The sequence below is a fragment of the Centropristis striata genome, chromosome 11 (assembly GCF_030273125.1).
Source record: "Centropristis striata isolate RG_2023a ecotype Rhode Island chromosome 11, C.striata_1.0, whole genome shotgun sequence".
Taxonomy (NCBI): Eukaryota; Metazoa; Chordata; class Actinopteri; order Perciformes; family Serranidae; genus Centropristis; species Centropristis striata.
Window position 1 is genome coordinate 31,559,108 of NC_081527.1, and position 19,383 is coordinate 31,578,490.

The 19,383-nt window shown below is 36.3% G+C and overlaps 1 protein-coding gene and 5 non-coding genes across 6 annotated transcripts; all 6 read left to right on the forward strand.

Moving 5' to 3' along the window:
* Positions 1-3,758: 3,758 nt before the first annotated feature.
* Positions 3,759-3,864, forward strand: LOC131981158 (small nucleolar RNA SNORD46). The gene has a single exon (XR_009395284.1). It is a non-coding gene; the product is annotated as a small nucleolar RNA SNORD46 (small nucleolar RNA).
* A 4,305-nt stretch (positions 3,865-8,169) lies between these two features.
* rps8a (ribosomal protein S8a) lies at positions 8,170-11,953 on the forward strand. The gene is made up of 6 exons (XM_059345279.1): positions 8,170-8,205; positions 9,152-9,258; positions 9,490-9,589; positions 9,905-10,080; positions 10,670-10,799; positions 11,798-11,953. Exons 1-6 carry the CDS (start codon positions 8,202-8,204, stop codon positions 11,905-11,907), a joined length of 627 nt encoding a protein of 208 aa, XP_059201262.1. The 5' UTR covers positions 8,170-8,201; the 3' UTR covers positions 11,908-11,953.
* Positions 9,298-9,406, forward strand: LOC131981157 (small nucleolar RNA SNORD46). Its single transcript, XR_009395283.1, has one exon. It is a non-coding gene; the product is annotated as a small nucleolar RNA SNORD46 (small nucleolar RNA).
* On the forward strand, positions 9,722-9,791 carry LOC131981155 (small nucleolar RNA SNORD38). Its single transcript, XR_009395281.1, has one exon. It is a non-coding gene; the product is annotated as a small nucleolar RNA SNORD38 (small nucleolar RNA).
* Positions 10,501-10,569, forward strand: LOC131981156 (small nucleolar RNA SNORD38). Its single transcript, XR_009395282.1, has one exon. It is a non-coding gene; the product is annotated as a small nucleolar RNA SNORD38 (small nucleolar RNA).
* Positions 11,521-11,589, forward strand: LOC131981152 (small nucleolar RNA SNORD38). Its single transcript, XR_009395280.1, has one exon. It is a non-coding gene; the product is annotated as a small nucleolar RNA SNORD38 (small nucleolar RNA).
* Positions 11,954-19,383: the final 7,430 nt, after the last annotated feature.

Genomic DNA, 19,383 nt, shown 5'->3' on the forward strand with positions numbered 1-19,383 from the left:
TTTTTTATTTTATTATTTTTTTAATCCAGCCTGAAAGCAGGAGACAAAGTCTCGCTGTATTGTTTTAATCAAGACGTTTTCATAATGTGTGTGTATCTAATAGGAAATCAAAGTAATAAATGACGGGTTGAAATGTCTGGGCTGGGTCTTTTCTCATAGAGTAAATTAAAGGAGCATACATCGTGTGTCTGTGGGGAATTGTGGGAGGTTTGTTTTAAACTGTTGGTGACTCTGTCAAGATTGTATTTAAAACTGTGTGCCGAACTGAGATAGAACTCCAAGAGATGGAGCGCAACATTTCTTATGAATGTTGTAGAAGCTTCTCAATATGGTTCAAAACACAGGGCAATGCGTCCAATACAATCTTTTGACTCAGCATGTGTGGCAAAGTGATTTATATGTGAACATATATATCATAGGAAAAGGTTTTGCATTTCATTCAGTGGAGTAAAAATATGGAATGGGATGTGTGAAGAATTAAAACAATGTTCAAACATTAAACACTTCAAAATCAAATATAAAGAGCCTGTCTTCACACGATACAGGGATGAAAACAGGTGTGTGAGATGAAAGTAGGTGCTTATTGTTGACGTTTTGTTTTTTGGATGTATTATTACTATTTTTCTTTTTTATGTGTTTGTTCATTGTTGTCTCATTGTGACTGCGTGGGTGTGTGTGTACTTGTGTGTGTGGGGTGGTAACAAGTTATGTATGTTAATAATGGTAATAATAAGTTTATATACTACATTACTATGTGTTATACATACATATATATAAACATTATAGGTTGAAGCATCCACACACTGGTCAAGGCTGGTCACTACCCTGCTTGTACTCAAAATTTGGATATATATATTTTTTTAAATATACTAAGTCTTACTTTAAATACCTTTTGCTGAAGATACGTCTTTAATTTACTGTTAGTACAAATTCTAATGCAGTACAATATAATGCACTTTTACTATTAATGCAGTACTTGTACATTCTGTTTTTTTTTTGTTTTGTTTGTTTGTTTGTTTGTTTGTTTTTCATTTAAATAAGGGTATAAATAATCCTAACACCACTGCTCAACCAAGTTGTTTTGAGCATGTTTGTGTGAGAGAAACGTTCTTGAATATCTGAGTATGATATTTCTGTAATAAATGTTGAAACTCCGTTTCAGAGGGTTCTGTCAAATATGCAGTTTTTCACTGCATATTTGAAAAGCACTATTCCAGATCTGTACTGCATGTACAAAATTATTGGGACACCTGCACAATCTAAAGCAATATTTATTTCCAGTACAACAGCTCTGCCAGCTTCTACTTTAGTTAAGTTTCTACCTGCTCAGTTTTTTTTACATTGTCAGAAAGGTGATAATTCGATTTTATGTTTATTACTGAATTTGTGGTGGATGGTGCTGGTCTACCATTATAGTGCATTATATTGACAGTGTTCCTATATTTTGCCCCAATAGTGTATATTGGATACAGTGTTTACTGTGTAATACTGTCTGTTTGTTCTTTTTATGTCAGTCATGCCAATGTTAAATTTATGACTGCCCCGTAAAAGATTGGGCAATTTAATCCACAATAGCAGTGGATTTACTTTGACGGTTCTTCTTTATTAAGCTGTTTAAAAAATAAACAGTTTAATTGCATTGTAATTTAGTTGTGTGATATGTGATAAATATGAAATGCATTAAATGAGTATTGGTTAAATTTGTTTGGTAACATTTATCAAAAGAAACTGGCAATGATTACCTAATTTTAGTGAGTAATGTAACATAATGCAACCAAGTAAATTAAAATGTCAAGCACAAGAAAATAATTAATATCTACTAAATTACTTCATAACAGGAAATACTAGAGATATATAAAATGTACTTAAAATTTTGAGTAAAATTATGTTGTTGGTCCATTTTATGCCCTCTCAAGAACTTCGCTTCCCAGAATGCCCAGCATTTACGACACCTTTCAGGTCACCTCATTGGTCCACTGGTCGGCTATAAGGGAGACAGTCCTCCCTTCCTCTTTTTTTTCTCCACCGCTCCCCAGAGGAGTAACACCTCTTCTTCAGGAGGGAATCCAGAGGCCTTGATTCACCAGCCCCTCTCATCTCCTGCAGAGCCCTGCGGTGAAAGCTTTACCTCAACAACAAGGACAACCAGCAACTTAATTTGCAAGGCGGCAATTTATTGAACTAACTTTCCACGCCCGCCACTGGAAAAGGATTTCCCCCCTTTTCAACTGGACTCGTGAGTAATGTAACTGGGCTTAGATAAGCAATCAGCAAGGACTTTAGTATAAAGGATTTGACCTGTGAGTAATGATCTGGTTTATATGTGTGTTATAAGTATATTTATGTGATAATTGTGTAACAATCAAAGTTGTGTGTTAATCTTGCTTTATACAGACACTCAGTCTTATATGCAACTAACTATACTAACCTTTGACCTGCTAAATTTTTTACAACTCATTGTGTGAGGAGCTTCACTCCCCCCCCCCCCCCCCCCCCCCCCCCACACACACACACACGTTTCCCTCTCTTTTGTAATGTAGTTTTCTAAACTTTATAGATGTGTACCTTTATTTGCATTACTTGTTTTTAGAATAAATACCTTTTGATTACAAATGCTGTCTATTTAATGTTGTACATTAGGAACGATATGCTGACCTCTGCTGTGTCAAGAATTCACGATTCCTTCAACCACTACTAAATATTAATGTGGTAATTTGATTATAATTACATTCATAATTAATAATCAGTATTCCAAATTGATAGCTTAGTAACTTTATGAGACTGATTTAGGTGAATTGGCTACATTTTTCTCTGTTTTACAGAGTGGTGCCCCTAATGAGCGAATACTTATACTTAATACAAATCAAGTCATATAATTTCTTATAATTAATAATTATTTATGATAATTATTAATACTTCTTATAGCCATCTAACCACACTTTTGAACCGTGAGATCCACACAAGTGTTGCTCAGGTTCATCCCTACATATTTGGTATCCTTATGGGAGGGATAGCATTCATGATGACGCCCTTTTATTAATATATTTGACGCCCTGTGCAAGGTCATCATTTATTCATAAAAGAGGCATCCTTAATTCCCAACACTTTTGGTGATCCGCGATAAAGGCAATTGGTATCTTCAACCAGATACCCCAACATATTTAACGCCCCGTTGCGTAGTCCTAACATTGTTGAAGATGTTTCTCGGACACACGAGGTGCATGTTGCCTCTGACCAGGCCACATTATGATTTAAGATCATGAAGTACTACTGAAATGAGCTTGTCTTTGTGTTGTGAATGTTTTGAGCTGTAGGAAGTTTGAAGCAGTGTATGTTGACTCTTAGTTCTGTAGAACATTAAACCCAGCAAATTGTAGTTTGATTTAAAATTGTCCTTAATCCAACTCAGAAACGTGCATTTAGCCACAAAGGGAGCTTAAAATTGCTTGAGCGAAATGATGAAACTCTTTAAGCGGAATCCTAATTAGAAATGCGGACAACCTACCTTGGAGAACTTATTGCTCAAGCATTAACAAATTAATTTTTAGTAGTGAACACAATGTGAATGGACTAATCTAACTCCTGGTTCTTACATTTTTCCCATTTATTCAGGTATCTCAAGGGACAACTGGCATAAATGCCGCAAGACTGGCGGTAAACGCAAGCCCTACCACAAGAAAAGGAAGTATGAGCTCGGACGCCCTCCTGCAAACACAAAAGTGAGTAATAAAACTGGTTAAATGGACTTAATGTGATGTAGCGTGGGTGATGAAAACGTGACCTTAGGTATGTCTTTTTTTAGACCGTTTTGGTTCAAAGTTCTGGACATACCAATGTTAGGACTTGTCATAGTTTTGACACGCTTCAATCTATGTGGGTAGTATTTTTCCATAAATCGTAATTTAGTCTATATATAAATTGTACTAATAACACTTCTATTTCTTTAGATTGGTGCTCGTCGCATCCACACAGTGAGGGTCCGTGGTGGGAACAAGAAGTACCGTGCTCTGAGGCTGGATGTTGGCAACTTCTCATGGGGCTCTGAGTGTAAGTTGATTTCAAATGCCACTATGAGTTCAGCAATTGATCACAGGTGCGCCTGGAAACACAGCAACTGGGAGGAGAAGGAGGCGGATCCTTAGGGAAGCAAGAAAACAAAAGAAAAACAAACACAACACACCTCCAACCGTAACACTGAGGAAGATCAAGGCGAAGAAAGGCAAATAGATGTACAGCTGTTTGATACGTCAATAAAAATCCAAACGACCCACAACTGTCTGCTAGTGCTTTACTTCTGTTTTCTGATAATCAAATGTGAATTTATTTCTTGACCACATGGGTTGAAATTCAAACTGTCCAAGTCGACCTTTGATGCAGGATTTCTTTAAAGTACTGAGTTTAGAAAAAGCCTAATATAACTATATATATAACCATTGTTTGAGGTTTTGTCATCTATGCAAGAACTTGTAATTCATTAAATCTGGATCAAAATATACAAAGTTGATGTAAAAAGCTAGTTTTAAAGTTGGCTGTGAGTATAGTTTTTATTGAACGATTTTAGAATTTCATTTATGCTAATTTAGATATAGTGATAAAGGCTTTGAGTCATTTTGGTTAAGGTACCTTGAAAGCACTTGAATTTTACTTTTTTAGCTGTGTGAAGTACAAAAATACTCGGAAGTGAACCAAATTATAAAGTATTCATGCAGCTTGACCTCTGTAGTATAATATACTGTTAATGAGGTCAGTGTTCCCAATGTGTAAAAAATTTAAGGTAGCTGCGTTGGTGCTACTTTTAAATGGCATTCAGTTGTATCTTAATTGGACATAAAATGGAATTTCATTTGCACTAATGGGAATTTTGCAGCAGTGCAAATGTAACAAAGGTGCTTAAAAATTTAAAGTACAATTTAAATGCAAATAATGGTAGAGAGGATTATATCCATATCTCAAATAAATAACAGTTAAACTTCTAAATGTGTTGGAGTAAATGTTACAGTATTTTCCTCTGAAATGACTACAGTATAGATTACAAGTAAATACTAGTACTGTACTTAGTACCACTTCTGTTTATCTTTTACTTTAAGTCGGGCTGGACGATATGGATTAAAAGTCATATCCCGATATATTTAGGCTGAATACAGATATATATGATAAATATCCCGATATTTTTTATCTCAAAGTGAGAGCAAATGTTCAAAGTCAAAGAAAAATATAACATGTCACAAGTAGTTTTATTGAAACTGTTTATTTAAGTGAACATAAATACTGTATAACAGGAGTAACAAAATAATAAAAATAGCCTATGAAATTTAAAAGGGCAATCTTTTTCTGACAGATATATTTTTAAATGAGAAAAAAATAACAATACAAAACGAAATATGACAAACACTAGTAATGGCAGCAATTATATATAATATATATATATATATTTTTAACTATATCCACATATGCAATATGTATCGAAAATATATCGATATATCGCCCAGCCCTACTTTAAAGGGACACATTTTTTCTCTTGTGCTCTTTATTAATTTAGATTGTTGGGAGATACTATTTTATTGTAGGCTAGATCCTACATGAAACTGCTAACAAGGTCTAAGGATTATTTTGAGTAACTGGGTCATGATTTCTGAAAAAACAAAGCTGTAGAGTTATTCACCTCAAAGTTAGTGTCATCTCGTTCCATTATATTCCAGAGAAGGCAGAAATCTCAAAGATCAGGACTGAAATTTACTCTGTCACAGTTTTGCATTAGGTCATTTGTATTCTCTAAAGTAACAAGAATATTTTTAATATGACGAAATATATTTTTGCTTTAAAATCAATGTTTCTAATCATTAACATCCCAGATGTGGGGGAATAAAAGTAGTCTAGCATTTATTATACATAAAATAATTCAGTTTTTGTTGTGTTTTCTATCATGATAATATGGAAATAAAATGGCAAAAATGAAAAATAGATTTAGCATTTTACTACTCAAAGTCAATGGGCCTTTGTCATTTCCCTTATTTTGTGTCTCCTCACTTGAACCGGAAGTTCTTCGTGCGGCATCTTTACGACCATCCCAAAGCTCTTATTTGTGCTCGGAGGATCGAGGATGGAGGAGGCATATCGGAGGAGCCATGAGCTAGGATACATGAGAGCATCCTATGCGGAAGTGTTTTACCTGTGTGTGTGTGTGTGTGTGTGTGTGTGTGTGTGTGTGTGCTGTGCTTCTGCTTGCAATGCTCACACCCAATCCTGCAGCAACCATGCTCAAGAATATGCTATGGCAAATTGAGTAACATGTTCTGCTTTCCTTTCAGGAGTGACCGAGATGACATTCTCTTCACTTGAAGCAGAGACGTTCTGATTGAAGTCATCATTGTTCCTGTTGAATTCTTCATCTTGTGTTATCTTTCTACTGCTTCTACTGTTCAGTTTTGACCCGAGTCAGGTTAATAAATGAAAAAAAATTTCTTGAGTCCTTGAGTCATTTTATCTGTAGTAAGATGCTGCAGATGATTTATCAGTCTGTGGTGGCAAGATTGTCGTTTTTTTGCCGTTCTGCTGGCGAGGTGGCATCAGACACAAGGATGCAAGGCAGCTGGGTAAACTAGTTGGTGGTGGAGAGATGTACACTGAAGATGTGAGAGGCCATTCAGAACAAAGACCAGGATCATCCACTTTATAACATCTTTATGGATGAAGAACAAAAGGCAGTGGTGGACATCTCTTTCTTCACGGCACGATAGATAATAATTGTACTTTTTTTTTTTTTTTTTACAGGGAAATAGCTTGGTCTGCATGAATGCTGCACCCATATTATATACGTGTGTATTTTTTTTGCCTGACCTACTGCTAACAGATTTCATAGTTTGATCTGAAGTGTGTTCATTGTTGCGAAATAATAGAAACATTTCTTTTGGAAATTATTTGCATTATTTGCTATCACTGGCTTTTTTCAATCATCTATCATTATGATATTCCATGAAAAGGGTTGCACTTTTTTACTTACTTAACCAGTCAACTGAGAACCACTGCCCTTGATTACCTGGACAAGTAACAAAGGCTATAGACAGTAACAGGCTAAAAAAAGGCTAAAGACAATACAGTAACAAAGGCTATGACACATCAATAGAGGACATGACGCTGTATAGGTGAGAAGTGGTTAAAAATTTTTTTCCAAGGTATGTTTTTTAGACTGATGCAGACCTACATCATTGGGAGATAGGAATATTATATAATGCTTTCTTTGATTGTTGTACAGTGCTGCTTGATGATGCCTACATGATAATTTATGTAGCCTATAAAATAATCTCTCACTTCTGTTCCATGATATCAAAAAGTCAATGAAAACATAGATAACAGATTATGAAGTGACACTAAAGAAGACTTATTGTAATTACCTTAAATGACCAGTTTTATCCAAGATTTTAAAAATGCAGTTCAAAATAATAAACAATATTTATCCTGCTGCTGAAACCCAAAGGAAAAGGTTTAATTTTGAAGTAAGTCCGTGTGTTTCTGTACGATAGAACATGAAACAATTGAACACTTGTTTTTCTCTTGCTCAGTCACAATGCAGTTTTGGAAAGATGTTTATCCATGGATAAATACTGGGATTAACAATTCTATGTTTAACAAATTTCAAGTGATGATTTATATGGATGGTCTGCCAAAAAAGATATCCAAAATGGTGAAAACAATTCTTATTATGGGAAAATATCATATACATAAGAATAAATGGAAACCCACCATAAATTGTTTTAAAAATGAAATTAAAAATGATATAACATCCCTGAAGACATTAACGGAAGATAACCAGTCCATAACTGATTTGTATGAAACACTGTCTAGGTCTCTTGTCTTTTAGGATGCAATCCTGTTATTTTCTTTTATTACGCGCACCTTGTTGAAAGTCAACCCCTGTATTTATTTTATTTTATTTCATTAATGTATTAAGTTGTGCCAAGCTTGTACTGTGTTTTTAAAATGCAAGCAATGTTTCCTCGAATGAGTTTTTGAAAATGTATGTTTCAAATTGAAATGTTCGATAAATTGTGATGTGAAATAAAGTTGGAAAAAAAAAAGATTGAAAGACAACAGACAATATCAAAACCTCGCCCGAAGAAAATACCGCGAATTCTCGCGAGAACGCGTAGCTTCAAACCTCCCCATGAGCCTTTGCGATTCCTCTTTCTAGCCGGCGCCTGAGAATGGGTACGTGTTTTCATGCTCGGGTCGGAGGGACAATCCTTGTCCATCTGGTGATTTAACGAAGGAATATCGATATAATGGTTCGCTATATTGTAGCTAAATGTTATCTGAACAAAAGTAGCTTTAACTTTGCTGTCAACTTTAAGTTTATTGTGTTTTAATGAAGATAATTGCAAAGGATGCCTGAAATGCTCCAAGATGGCTGCTGTCATTAGCCATGTAGTTAGCTTGTGGCGCTTCAAGTGTGCTTGAGAATGGCACACTTTTTTGCCATTTTTGAGGCTTTGCGATATTTCAGCATGGATCGGCGGTGTTTTTCTGTGCCAGTCATGTTTAGGAGAAACGTATGTGTAAGAGTTTTGTGGGGCGCCAGGTGAATGCAGGGCTAATGTTAGCTTCAGCTAGCAGGTAGACGTGTTCATGTCACGCTGCTGCACTGAAACACGAGGAAATATTGGGAATATTTCCCGTTTGAGAAGGTAGTTGGGTGCATTTACCACCCCTATTATGTTAAAATTATATCTAAAGTTGTTAATGAAGATGTTTCTCGGACACACGAGGTGCATGTTGCCTCTGACCAGGCCACATTATGACTTAAGATCATGAAGTACTAAAATGAGCTTGTCTTTGTGTTATAGTTTTGAGCTGTAGGAAGTTTGAAGCAGTATATGTTGACTCTTAGTTCTGTAGAACATTAAACCCAGCAAATTGTAGTTTGATTTGAAATTGTCCTTAATCCAACTCAGAAACGTGCATTTAGCCACAAAGGGAGCCTAAAATTGCTTGAGCGAAATGATGAAACTCTTTAAGCGGAATCCTAATTAAAAATGCGGACAACCTACCTTGGAGAACTGATTGCTCAAGCATTAACAAGTTAATTTTTGTAGTGAACACAATGTGAATGGACCAATCTTAACTCCTGGTTCTTACTCTTTTCCCATTTATTCAGGTATCTCAAGGGACAACTGGCATAAACGCCGCAAGACTGGCGGTAAACGCAAGCCCTACCACAAGAAAAGGAAGTATGAGCTCGGACGCCCTCCTGCAAACACAAAAGTGAGTAATAAAACTGGTTAAATGGTCTTAATGTGATGTAGCGTGGGTGATGAAAACGTGACCTTAGGTATGTCTTTTTTTGGACCGTTTTGGTTCAAAGTTCTGGACTTACCAATGTTAGGACTTGTCATAGTTACACTGACACGCTTCAACCTATGTGGATAGTATTTTTCCATAAATTATAATTTAGTCTATATATAAATTGTACTAATAACACTTCTTTTTCTTTAGATTGGTGCTCGTCGCATCCACACAGTGAGGGTCCGTGGTGGGAACAAGAAGTACCGTGCTCTGAGGCTGGATGTTGGTAACTTCTCATGGGGCTCTGAGTGTAAGTTGATTTCAGTTTAAGTTGAGGCTAGTCCCTGGTATTTTTTGGTACCGCCTCTGCAAAAGGACCTTGTATAAAAACTGAGTTGAACCAGACCATGCTTTGGAAATGGGGCACTTGACAACACAAATCTTTCCATGATGATAACTTTGTCCAGTTCTGCTACTGAATGCAAGTGATGATAATTAAGACACCTGAGAAAGACCTGTTAATGTGTTGCCATTTTAAAGATTAACCAAAACAATGTTGTTGGTTATCAAGTCAAGTTCCAGGTGGGCTTGCTTTTACTAATGGCTCTTAATATTGTGTATGCAGGTTGCACACGCAAGACCAGGATCATCGATGTGGTCTACAATGCCTCCAACAACGAGCTGGTCAGAACCAAGACCCTGGTGAAGAACTGCATCGTCCTCGTCGACAGCCTTCCCTACAGGCAGTGGTATGAGGCCCACTTCGCGACTCCTCTGGGACGCAAGAAGGGCGCCAAGCTGGTACGTAGAGAAAATGTCTCATCCATCCCAACTAAGTGTCTATCTCTTGTTTTGGCATTGTTTATATACACTTTATGCTGCTGCTATCATAAGTGAAAGAGGTTTGAAATTGAAGATGACTTGTAGGTGAAAATTAGGCCTTCCGCATGCTGATACGTTTCAGACGGCATCTTGTATTATTTATCCAAAAGTGCCATCTACTTGCAAAAACAGGCATAATGCTAGCAAGAGATGCAAACATTGAGAAAGTGGAAAAGATTCTTCAGTTTATTTTAGGGGAGTTCTTTAAGTATGAACAAGTTTACCTTCCTACATTAGTCAGTAGGTTACAACCAGTGTCAAAAGATGACACAATTTAAGAGGCATTTTCATTTCATGACACCTGTATTATATTAAGTGGTCTTAAATCTGCTGCACGTCTTTCCATGAAGATAACTTTGTCCAGTTCTGCTACTGAATGAAAGTGGTGATAACGACGACTCTGAGAAAGACCCGTTGAATACAATTCCTTCCTGCATTTTTTTTTTAATTTAAATCACCCTGGAGTGTCAAATTTCTATCTAATGAGCTTTGTTCCCAATTCTTGTAGACTCCTGAGGAGGAAGAGGTCCTGAACAAGAAGAGGTCAAAGAAGACCCAGAAGAAGTACGACGATCGTAAAAAGACAGCTAAGATCAGCACCCTCTTGGAGGAGCAGTTCCAGCAGGGAAAACTGCTTGGTGAGTCTCAGCAAGAGTGTTGATCTACTGATGGAGCTGTCCAGGCTAGCTTTCAGTTTAAAGTTAGATTTGTAACCACTACACTGGTGCATTTTTTTAAGACTTGACATGCACTTGGCTTTTCCTGAAAGTAACTTAGTCTCTTGGGCTAAACTTCAAAGAAGGGTCATCAGCTCTATTTTGCACTCAATTTTTAAATGTTGGGTCTGAATACTTTTAGTTTTACAACCAACTTGGATGCAATTCATTTGCTGCGTATAAGGCACAAGATGCAAATGCTCATATGTGTCTTAATTGTGAAAATTGGCATATTTGAGTTCAAAATAACTATTAATTCACTTCAACTAGAGTATTCCTCTTATGGGAAATGTTTCAGAATCAGTCCAGCTTTATTCTGAATTTTCTACATGCAAGGTGCATGTTGGTCACAAGTAGGGATGCAATTATATTCGCCAAACATGGATTTCTGCTGAAATTTGGCTTGTTAGCTGATTTCTGCAATTAAGATGACATTCAGTAATGGCAATGGCCGGTGTTCTGATTTGGACAAAACTCCTTTTTTTAAAATGAGTAGATTTAAAAGAAATCTATTTGCCCATTGAATTTTAAACAGCATTGGCCCATAATCTTAAGATTAGTGCACCCGAGTGACAACAAAATTAAAAGGAATTCTCTTTAATGGCCCCTGCATTATAAAGTGCTGTCTGATGTGGTGCACGTCTTTCCGTGAAGAGAACTTTGTCCAGTTCTGCTACTGAATGAAAGTGATGATAACGACGACTCTGAGAAAGACCTGTTGCCTACTGACATAAGCTGCCATATGAATTCACCCAGTCTGGATGAAGTTTGGGTTAAATATAAACACTTGAAATTGGTCACTTGAACTCACAACACTAACTTTCAAAAGACTTATAGCTTACATTCTAATCTTTAGCTTGTCTACAGATTTAACATTTCTGTAGCCTCTAAACTGATGTTTCCTTTTGTTCCTCCCTCAGCCTGCATCGCCTCCAGACCCGGCCAGTGCGGCAGGGCAGACGGCTACATTCTGGAAGGCAAGGAGCTTGAGTTCTACCTGAGGAAGATCAAGGCGAAGAAAGGCAAATAGATGTACAGCTGTTTGATACGCCAATAAAAATCCAAACGACCCACAACTGTCTGCTAGTGCTTTACTTCTGTTTTCTGATGATCAAACATGAATTTTTTTTCTTGACCACATGGGTTGAAATTCAAACTGTCCAAGTCAACCTTTGATGCAGGATTTGTTTAAAGTACTGAGTTTAGAAAAAGCCTAATATTAACCCTTGTTTGAGGTTTTTTCATCTATGCAAGCACTTGTAATTCATTAAATCTGGATCAAGTTAATGTAAAAAGCTAGTTTTAAAGTTGGCTGCTGAGTATAGTTTTTATTGAAGGATTTTAGAATTTCATTTATGCTAATTTAGATATAGTGATAAAGGCTTTGAGTCATTTTGGTTAAGGTCCCTTGAAAGCACTTGAATTTTACTTTTTTTAGCTGTATGAAGTACAAAAATACTCAGTAGTGAACCAAATTATAAAGTATTCATGCAGCTTGACCTCTGTAGTATAATACTGTTAATGACGTCAGTGTTCCCAATGTGTAAAAATTTAAGGTAGCTTCGTTGGTGCTACTTTTAAATGGCATTCAGTTGTATCTTAATTGGACATAAAATGGAATTTAATTTGCAATAATGGGGATTTGCAGCTGTGCAAATGTAACAAAGGTGCTTAAAAATTTAAAGTACACCATGTCTAAATGCAAATAATGGTAGAGAGGAGGATTATATCCATATCTCAAATATATAACAGTTAAACTTCTAAATGTGTTGGAGTAAATGTTACAGTATTTTCCTCTGAAATGACTACAGTATAGATTACAAGTAAGTACTAGTACTGTACTTAGTACCACTTCTGTTTAACTTTTACTTTAAGTCGGGCTGGACGATGTGGACCAAAAGTCATATTCCGATATATTTAGGCTGAATACCGATATATGATAAATATCCCGATATTTTTCATCTCAAAGTGATAGCAAATGTTCATTATAACCTGTCACAAGTAGTTTTATTGAAACTGTTTATTTAAGTGAACATAAATACTGTATAACAAAATAATAAAAAATAGTAATATATTTATGAGAAACATAACATTACAAAAGAACTAAATATGACAAACACTAGTAATGGCAGCAATTATATATATAATATACATATATATATATATATATTAAAATATATCCATATATGGGTGATTCTTCAATTAAGGGAGTTTTTCTGTCCCCAGGGTAGATTTTCAAGAAAAAAAATGTTTTTTAGAAAAAACAATTATTGTATTTGTTAAGGTTAGGTTGTAGTAGCTATGAAAAAAATAACTGTCTCAATGATGACATTTTAATACTTTTTCAGTGTGTTGAAAATTGAAATGGGCAAGAATTTCATTGTTTTGGGCTTGTCCCCAACCCAGACTTTTTGACATCCCCTCTTCAATAAAGCAATAAAAAGTGCTAAATTCATTAAAACTTTACTTTGCATTTCCTCATAACAACTTAAAAAGACATTTTTTAAATTCATATAATTTATATTTATTCAATTTACAATTTATTTATAGTTAAATATCACTGTCCCTTATACATCCGTCATTACAATCACACTCAACATTTTAGAGAACAATAAAGTTTTTACAAAAAGTTTCTTACATTGTTGCATGCAAATTATGCTCCAGAGGACCAATCCCAGACATGAGGCAGTAGCCTGATTTTTTGATGCCCTCATATGTAAGTAATTTGATGTTTTATACATCCTGATCTGAGAGTATGTTTATTAGGCGTCATTACCAAACAAGTTACTATTTGAGTATTTTAATTAATTAATAGGAAATTTCACTTTATTTACCTATATTTAGTGTAAATTGTATGCTAGCCAACCAGTTAGCTTAGCTTAGCGAAAACCTAGCCAACATTTTGTGCGGCAAGTGAAAATTGTCATTACCATCACGTGTCATTACCATCGCACAAGTGACTGTGATGGTAATGACAATCAGTGATGGTAATGACAATTTATCTGTTTATTACCTTATAACTAGAATATATTAGCTTAATTTACTATTTACTACTTTACTACCATACATAATTGAACAGTGACCAACCGTAATTTACATTGTTTATGTTTGAAGATGTCAACATGGCCCCGGCTAAACCAGTTCAACGGTCAAAAAAGTGCAGAGATAAAATCAAGGAAGATCCTGAGAAATATCAACAATATCTTGAAAGAGAAAAAGAGAGATACAAAAAAAGAAAAGAGACAGGAAAATTGAAAGCCATCTCAGAATTACCAAAGCGGGAACAAAGATACAGGAGACGACAGTGGAAAGTTAACCAAAGAAACAAAAGGGTCAGTGAGAAAAACAGTGAGAAAATTCAAAGTTACATAGCTGGAAACACACCTCCCATATCTCCTATAGGTCAGGAAGAACAGAGAGAGAATGAAGTGCCCATTCTTGAATCTTCACCTGATATTTCTCATAAAACCCCAAGTCGTAGGAGAGGACGGAAAACTGTCAGAGCAAAGAGGGCAAAAGCTTACCGTGACCTTGCTGAGTCCCATCTGAAGCTTAATGATGCTCTGAGAAAGGTGGAGAAGTATAAAAAGAGATATCAATGGCTCTCTGAGAAGCTGAAAACTTCAGAATCCCCCAAAATTAAATTAAAGCAACAAATGCGGCTAAAACCGAAGGCCCTTCGAAGAACACTACTGTTTCAGAATGTAGTGCTTTCTCAGCTGAAAAGAAAATATAAGGATTCTGGCACAAAAGAAAAACAAGTAGCATCAAAGATTCTGGCTTTGAAGATTCTAAAGAAGTACCACTTGGTGAAAGAAGCGCAAAACCAACTTGGTATCTCAGCCAAGATGATGCGGAAAAACAGCGAACGGCCTGCTGGTCTTCACTATCATAGGAAACCCTACAAAAACATTATCAGTGTGGATACCACTGAGAAAATCAAGATATTCTTGGAACGAGACGATAACAGCAGAGCAACAACAGGGAAAAGGGAGACACTCACCCGACAGAAGGTGAAAAAGCAGAAGCGTTTTCTAAATGACACACTTCACAACCTTTATCTGAAGTTCAAGATGGAAAGTCCACTGTTGAAGCTGTCATATACAGAGTTTTGCAAAAACCAACCTTTTTGGGTTGTGACACCTACCTCACGCGACAGAGATACCTGCTTATGCAAAATACATGCCAATGTGCAGTTCATGGCTGAGCGTATCATAAAGTGACACAAAGTAAAAACCCTGACAGGTTGATGGAGACCTTATGCTGTGAAAAGCCAACAAAAGAATGTGCATACAGAGAGTGTAACCTCTGCAAAGGAAAAGAGCTGCAAACAGGTGAATTTGATCCTGGCTTACAGACCTACTGGTTTAACTGGAAAAATAAAGTTGAGGAGCGTGAGAAGACAAACAAAGATGGAACAAAACACAAGTTCAATGTACACTTAACGACAAAGGAGCGGATATATGACACCCTTCAGTCTCTTTTGGAAGACTTCACGACTGCTTTAAAAGAGAGGTTTGCAAGACATGTCTTCAACATCCGCCATCAGTACTCCACGCTGAGTCGTCTGAAAGAAAATGTTGGGCAGAGTGAGATTATTCTTCAAGTGGATTTTGCCAAGAATTATCTCTGCAAATACTCATCTGAGATTCAAGCCGTACATTTTGGCGACTCACACAAGCAAGCATCCCTTCACACTGGAGTTGCCTACACAGGAAATCAGTGTGTTCAGTTTCCTCATCAATGAGGCATGATCCTTCAGCTATATGGGCACATCTCTCTCCTGTGCTCTCCCACTTGAAGGAACAGAATCCCTCTGCAACAACCCTCCATGTCATAAGTGACGGCCCTACAACCCAGTACCGCTCCAAGAAGAATTTTGATTTACTCTCCACAATGCCGTTTAGGTTTGGGTTCAGCAGGGTGACCTGGAACTTTTTGGAGGCCGGGCATGGCAAAGGGCCTGCGGATGGAGTTGGGGCAGCAATAAAATGAAACGCAGATGCTATTGTTGCCCGTGGAATAGATGTACCAAGTGGTGAAGTCCTCTTCGATGTCCTGTCGAAGGAGCAATCAAAGATCAAGCTCTTCTATGTCACTGAAGAAGACATTTCAGCAAAGGATGCCTTGCTACCAAATAAACTGGAAACAGTTCATGGAACAATAAAAATACATCAGGTGGAGTATAGTAGCAGCAAGATGTTGGAGATCTTCTACCAGTCTGTTGTTGCCAGCGCCATTTTCTTTGCTGCTGTGTGTTGGGGCAGCAGCATCAGAGCCATCGACACCAACAGACTTGATAAGATTATCAAGAAGGCTGGCTCTGTACTCGGTCTCAGGCTGGAGACTTTTGGGACTGTGGTGGAGAGGAGAACACTGAACAAACTGCTGGCCATCATGGACAATGATCAGCAGCCTCTCCATCACACAGTAGAAAGACAGCGGAGCACCTTCTCTCACAGGCTGCTCCAGCTCCGCTGTCATAGGGACAGATATAAAAAATCTTTCCTGCCACATGCCATCACACTGTACAATAACAAATAATAACCTGGTTCATTACATACTGTTTATGCACTTTATGTGTTTTTTATGCACCCTGTTCATTGCACCTTATTTGTTTCATAGCACCAACATTTTTATACTGTATATTCATATTTATTCTGCACTGGAATTCTATTCCACTCCTTAATACATACTCTTCTTTAGACACTTTATTTTTATTGTATTTTATTGTATTTTTATATTTTATTGCTTGAAGTATGCCTAGGTTGTTCTTTTTATTTAATTGTGCTGTTATTGTCTCTGTGTGTAATGCTGCTGCTACACTGTAATTTCCCAGCTTGGGATAAATAAAGTCTATCTATCTATCTATCTATCTATCTATCTATCTATCTATCTATCTATCTATCTATCTATCTATCTATCTATCTATCTATCTATCTATCTATCTATCTATCTATCTATCTATCTATCTATCTATCTATCTATCTATTATATATTCTATTATAATATTCATTAATTAAATTTGTCTTTATTTACTCTGTGAATGTAGCATATTCAGTAACACCCAATTGTTTTAATTTTTGTACAGATTTTCACCAACAATCCAGGTCACATCAAGTGGCGAGTACTCAGCTGTTTCTGTTCAGCTCCAGAGGAGTGCAAGTGCTATGGCTCACAAACAGTGGCTATTCAGCGAGATGAGCCAACTACAAGTCAGGAAGGATCAGCCCTGGATCTGCAGCTACCTGGGATGGACACACAGCCATCAACACTTGTCCCCGTTTCAGAGATCACAGATCAGTTGATAGGCCAATGGTGTGCCATTCAATACGACCAAGAAGTGTATCCAGGCATCATTCAGGATGTAGATGCAGCAGGTTTTACCCTTGTGAAAACAATGAGCATCATTGGCAAGAACCGTTTCTTTTGGCCTATGAAGGATGATGTTCTGTGGTATCAGCCACATGACCTGCTTGGTCTGGTCCCAGAGCCCCAGCCAGTCACAAAAAGGCACATGAGGCTACCAGAGAATGTGTGGGAGATGTTGTGCTCCCTGAGGGAATGAGGTTCTATACATATAGGTTCTGCACATGATGAGTTTTTATATTGTTAAGTGCATTTTGTTATTGCTAGTGTGTACAATCAATTGGTTACTGATGTGGTTGTTGCAGTTTATTTTAGTGTTTATTTCCTGTTTTATTTATTTTATTGTCTCTTGTTCTGTTTGTTTATGTACAGCACTTTGTTGCGGCTGTTGTTGTTTTAAAGTGCTTTACAAATAAAGTTGAGTTGAGTTGAGTCACAGAATGTGATATATGTTTTTTAATGACTTAAATACGATTCTTATTACTATACTGTATTTCTTACTTGTCTTTTTATGATATTGTTCCGATGACGCAGGTCCCTGACTGTTGTTTAATATGGGTCACGCCATTGTGCATGAATTAAATGCTACACACTTATTTGAGAGTGCTGAAAACTTTATTTTCTATTTTATCATTTTTGGATTGGCAGAAACGAGCCAGCTGGCCTGAAGAAGACATTATTACACAAGCAATGCTGTGGTAGTTTACCAAGTGATTAATTTTAATGAAGGTTAAGTGTTCAAAAGGTGTTGTTTTTAAAAAAAGTAGTATTTCTTTATCTTTTGTTTGTTGTAAAAAACAACAGAAAAACACCAGTGTTCATTTTAATGTCATTACCAAAACATGGTGTCATTACCGGAATACAGTGTCATTACCGTCACAATGCATTTTTTGATAGAAAATGTTGCTTTTTTGTTAACTTGAGATTTACCTCAATCATTGTGGTAATGTTATTTAAATAAATTTGCAGTTTCAGAAAAAAATATACATTGCAATTCAAATATTCTGATTAGTACGCAATATTTCATTGTTGAGACAAGGCAATGTATTAAAAATTTAGAGAGAACATGTCGTTAAAATGTATTTCAATTGTACTTACAAATATTTAGAATATGATTCTTAAAGAGCATGTTTTGTACTTACTGGAATGATTGTGAAAACTTTGCTTTTCAAACCATTTTGTATTAAAATCAGTGTTTTGTTTTTGTGATGGTAATGACATTTTGCTCTGACAACTTTGAAAAAATTATAAAAATATCAAAATTATCATGAAATACAATCAAAGCTATGCTAAGATCTTTGTTCCAGACCAATTGATAAACTTTTTGAAATAGAAAAAACAGAGATTAAAGAACATTATTTTTTTTTTAATTTTGGGACAGAAAAACTCCCTTAATTGAAGAATCACCCATATGCGATATGGTCTAACTACATATCACATTTAAAAATATATCGATATATCGCCCAGCCCTACTTTAAAGGGACACATTTTTTCTCTTGTGCTCTTTATTAATTTAGATTGTTGGGAGATACTATTTTATTGTAGGATAGATCCTACATGAAACTGCTACCAAGGTCTAAGGATTATTTTGAGTAACTGGGTCATGATTTCTGAAAAAACAAAGCTGTAGAGTTATTCACCTCAAAGTTAGTGTCATCTCGTTCCATTATATTCCAGAGAAGGCAGAAATCTCAAAGATCAGGACTGAAATTTACTCTGTCACAGTTTTGCTTTAGGTCATTTGTATTCTCTAAGGTAACGAAAATATTTTTAATATGCCGAAATATATTTTTGCTTTAAAATCATTGTTTCTAATCATTACCATCCCCGATGTGGGGGAATAAAAGTAGTCTAGCAATTTTTAAACATAAAATAATTCAGTTTTTGTTGTATTTTCTATTATGATTATATGGAAATAAAATGGCAAAAATGAAAAATAGATTTAGCATTTTACTGCTCAAAGTCAATGGGCCTTTCTCATTTATCTTATTTTGTGTCTCCTCACTTGAACCGGAAGTTCTTCGTGAGCCATCTTTACGACCATCCCAAAGCTCTTATTTGTGCTCGGAGGATCGAGGATGGAGGAGGCATATCGGAGGAGCCATGAGCCAGGATACATGAGAGCATCCTATGCGGA

What these genes read in the sequence shown, in the direction of transcription:
- rps8a (XM_059345279.1), top strand. An exon ending in GCAAGAAGGGCGCCAAGCTG is followed by an intron (nt 10,081 to 10,669) that starts GTACGTAGAGAA and finishes CAATTCTTGTAG; the next exon opens with ACTCCTGAGGAGGAAGAGGT. An exon ending in CCAGCAGGGAAAACTGCTTG is followed by an intron (nt 10,800 to 11,797) that starts GTGAGTCTCAGC and finishes TTCCTCCCTCAG; the next exon opens with CCTGCATCGCCTCCAGACCC.